This window comes from Ceratina calcarata, unplaced genomic scaffold (assembly GCF_001652005.2).
Source record: "Ceratina calcarata isolate Rehan_Ccalc_2016 unplaced genomic scaffold, ASM165200v1 scaffold626, whole genome shotgun sequence".
Classification (NCBI taxonomy): domain Eukaryota; kingdom Metazoa; phylum Arthropoda; class Insecta; order Hymenoptera; family Apidae; genus Ceratina; species Ceratina calcarata.
The window spans coordinates 7,124-8,774 of record NW_017177512.1 but is presented as its reverse complement, the minus strand read 5'-3'; the positions used below and the strand labels follow the sequence as shown (position 1 = coordinate 8,774).

Here is a 1,651-nt window from a genome sequence, read left to right as displayed (position 1 = left end):
AATCATTATCAGAAATCGTATGCATTGAAAAATATAGAAAGTCTATATATAACTTTTAAAAAATGAGATCATTACAGAAATTTTATTTTATATGAAGAGCTACTCATTTCTTATTTTTTATTTGATTTTTTAATCTCGGCATGGAAAATCTTATTTCATGTAATACGTTTGTCTCGACATCTGAAGTTAGTTTGTTGGATGAATGATTGTGTTTCAAGACACAATGACGACGAACGATTCTGGTCGGACGCGACGGTGGACGACTGGGCGAAGGAGATGGCCGGCATGAGAATAATTGCGGAGAAATACGCGAACTTGACGGACAACAGCGTGGTTGGCGTGAGGGCACCTTATCTGAGGGTCGGTGGCAACAATCAGTTTACGATGATGGAGGAACAAGCTTTCCTCTACGATTCCACAATCACCGCGGCCCTGAACAACCCACCGCTTTGGCCTTACACCATGTACTTTAGAATGCCACACCGATGCCACGGAAACCTTCAACACTGTCCTACAAGGTAACTTAATTAAATCTGAAAATTGCTCGGTACAAAAATTGTGCAGGAAATACTCTGTACTCTTGATTATATGACGTCGCGTTTATTATTGACTCGTATCATTTATTCAATAGGACTACTATTTTTCTGCCATTCAACATAGTTTTCCAATACAGTTTTTAATCAGTTATTTAATATAGATCTTTATACATATTTGGGATGATTTTAAATAATTTCATCTGAATAGAAAAAAATAGATTTATATAGCTTAATGGACTGAATTATTGAGTTGTATCACTCGTTTCGTAGTAGCACCGTCTGTATCTACTTAAATGTAGTCGATGGAATATTCAATCAGTTAAATTGATCATAGTATCAATTATTTTAAAGCCATCTGCCTTAACTAAAATTGTATAAATAGAAATATCTCATATTGTTTAATGAATTGAATTCGGGAGATCTTCTGTTAATTATTTAATACGATATTTTGAATCAAGCAGCTGTATCATTAAACCCAGCAGCTCGATTCAAACCTATCAACCACGGAACTCTTATTTCCTCTGCCCAGATCTCACGCCGTTTGGGAAATGGTGATGAACGAGTTGGACCGTCGTGAGGATCCCCAGAACGACGAATACCTTCCTGGTTGCGCAATGGTGGACTCGTGCAGCAACATTTTAACCGGCGACCAGTTCTACAACTTCCTGAACCACAATTTCGACAGACATTACGAGCAAAACCGCGCCCCGCTGGGTCTCTATTTCCACGCGGCCTGGTTGAAGAACAATCCCGAGTTCCTGGATGCTTTCCTCTACTGGATCGACGAGATCCTGGCCAACCACAATGACGTCTACTTCGTGACGATGACCCAAGTAATTCAATGGATCCAGAACCCGCGGACCGTCACGGAATCGAAGAACTTCGAGCCGTGGAAGGAGAAGTGCATCGTGGATGGGCCGCCGGCTTGTTGGGTACCGCACTCGTGCAAGCTGACCTCGAAAGAAGTGCCGGGGGAGACCATCAACCTTCAGACCTGCGTACGTTGCCCCAACAATTACCCGTGGGTGAACGATCCGACCGGTGATGGATTCTTCTAAATCCGTTCCTTAATCTCTAAGTCAAACCCTTTGATTCATCCTCTTGCCTGTCGTTTC

The 1,651-nt window shown here is 41.7% G+C and overlaps 1 protein-coding gene across 1 annotated transcript; it reads left to right on the top strand.

Annotated features, from left to right (window-relative positions):
• Window positions 1-183: 183 nt before the first annotated feature.
• LOC108630041 (uncharacterized) lies at window positions 184-1,645 on the top strand. Its single transcript, XM_018033105.2, has 2 exons — window positions 184-518; window positions 1,066-1,645. Exons 1-2 carry the CDS (start codon window positions 199-201, stop codon window positions 1,592-1,594), a joined length of 849 nt encoding a protein of 282 aa, XP_017888594.2. The 5' UTR covers window positions 184-198; the 3' UTR covers window positions 1,595-1,645.
• Window positions 1,646-1,651: the final 6 nt, after the last annotated feature.

Coding starts and splice junctions, on each gene's coding strand:
- LOC108630041 (XM_018033105.2), top strand. CDS start 199: ATGAATGATTGTGTTTCAAGACACAATGACGACGAACGATTCTGGTCG. Junction 519..1,065: donor CTTCAACACTGTCCTACAAG/GTAACTTAATTA, acceptor TCCTCTGCCCAG/ATCTCACGCCGTTTGGGAAA.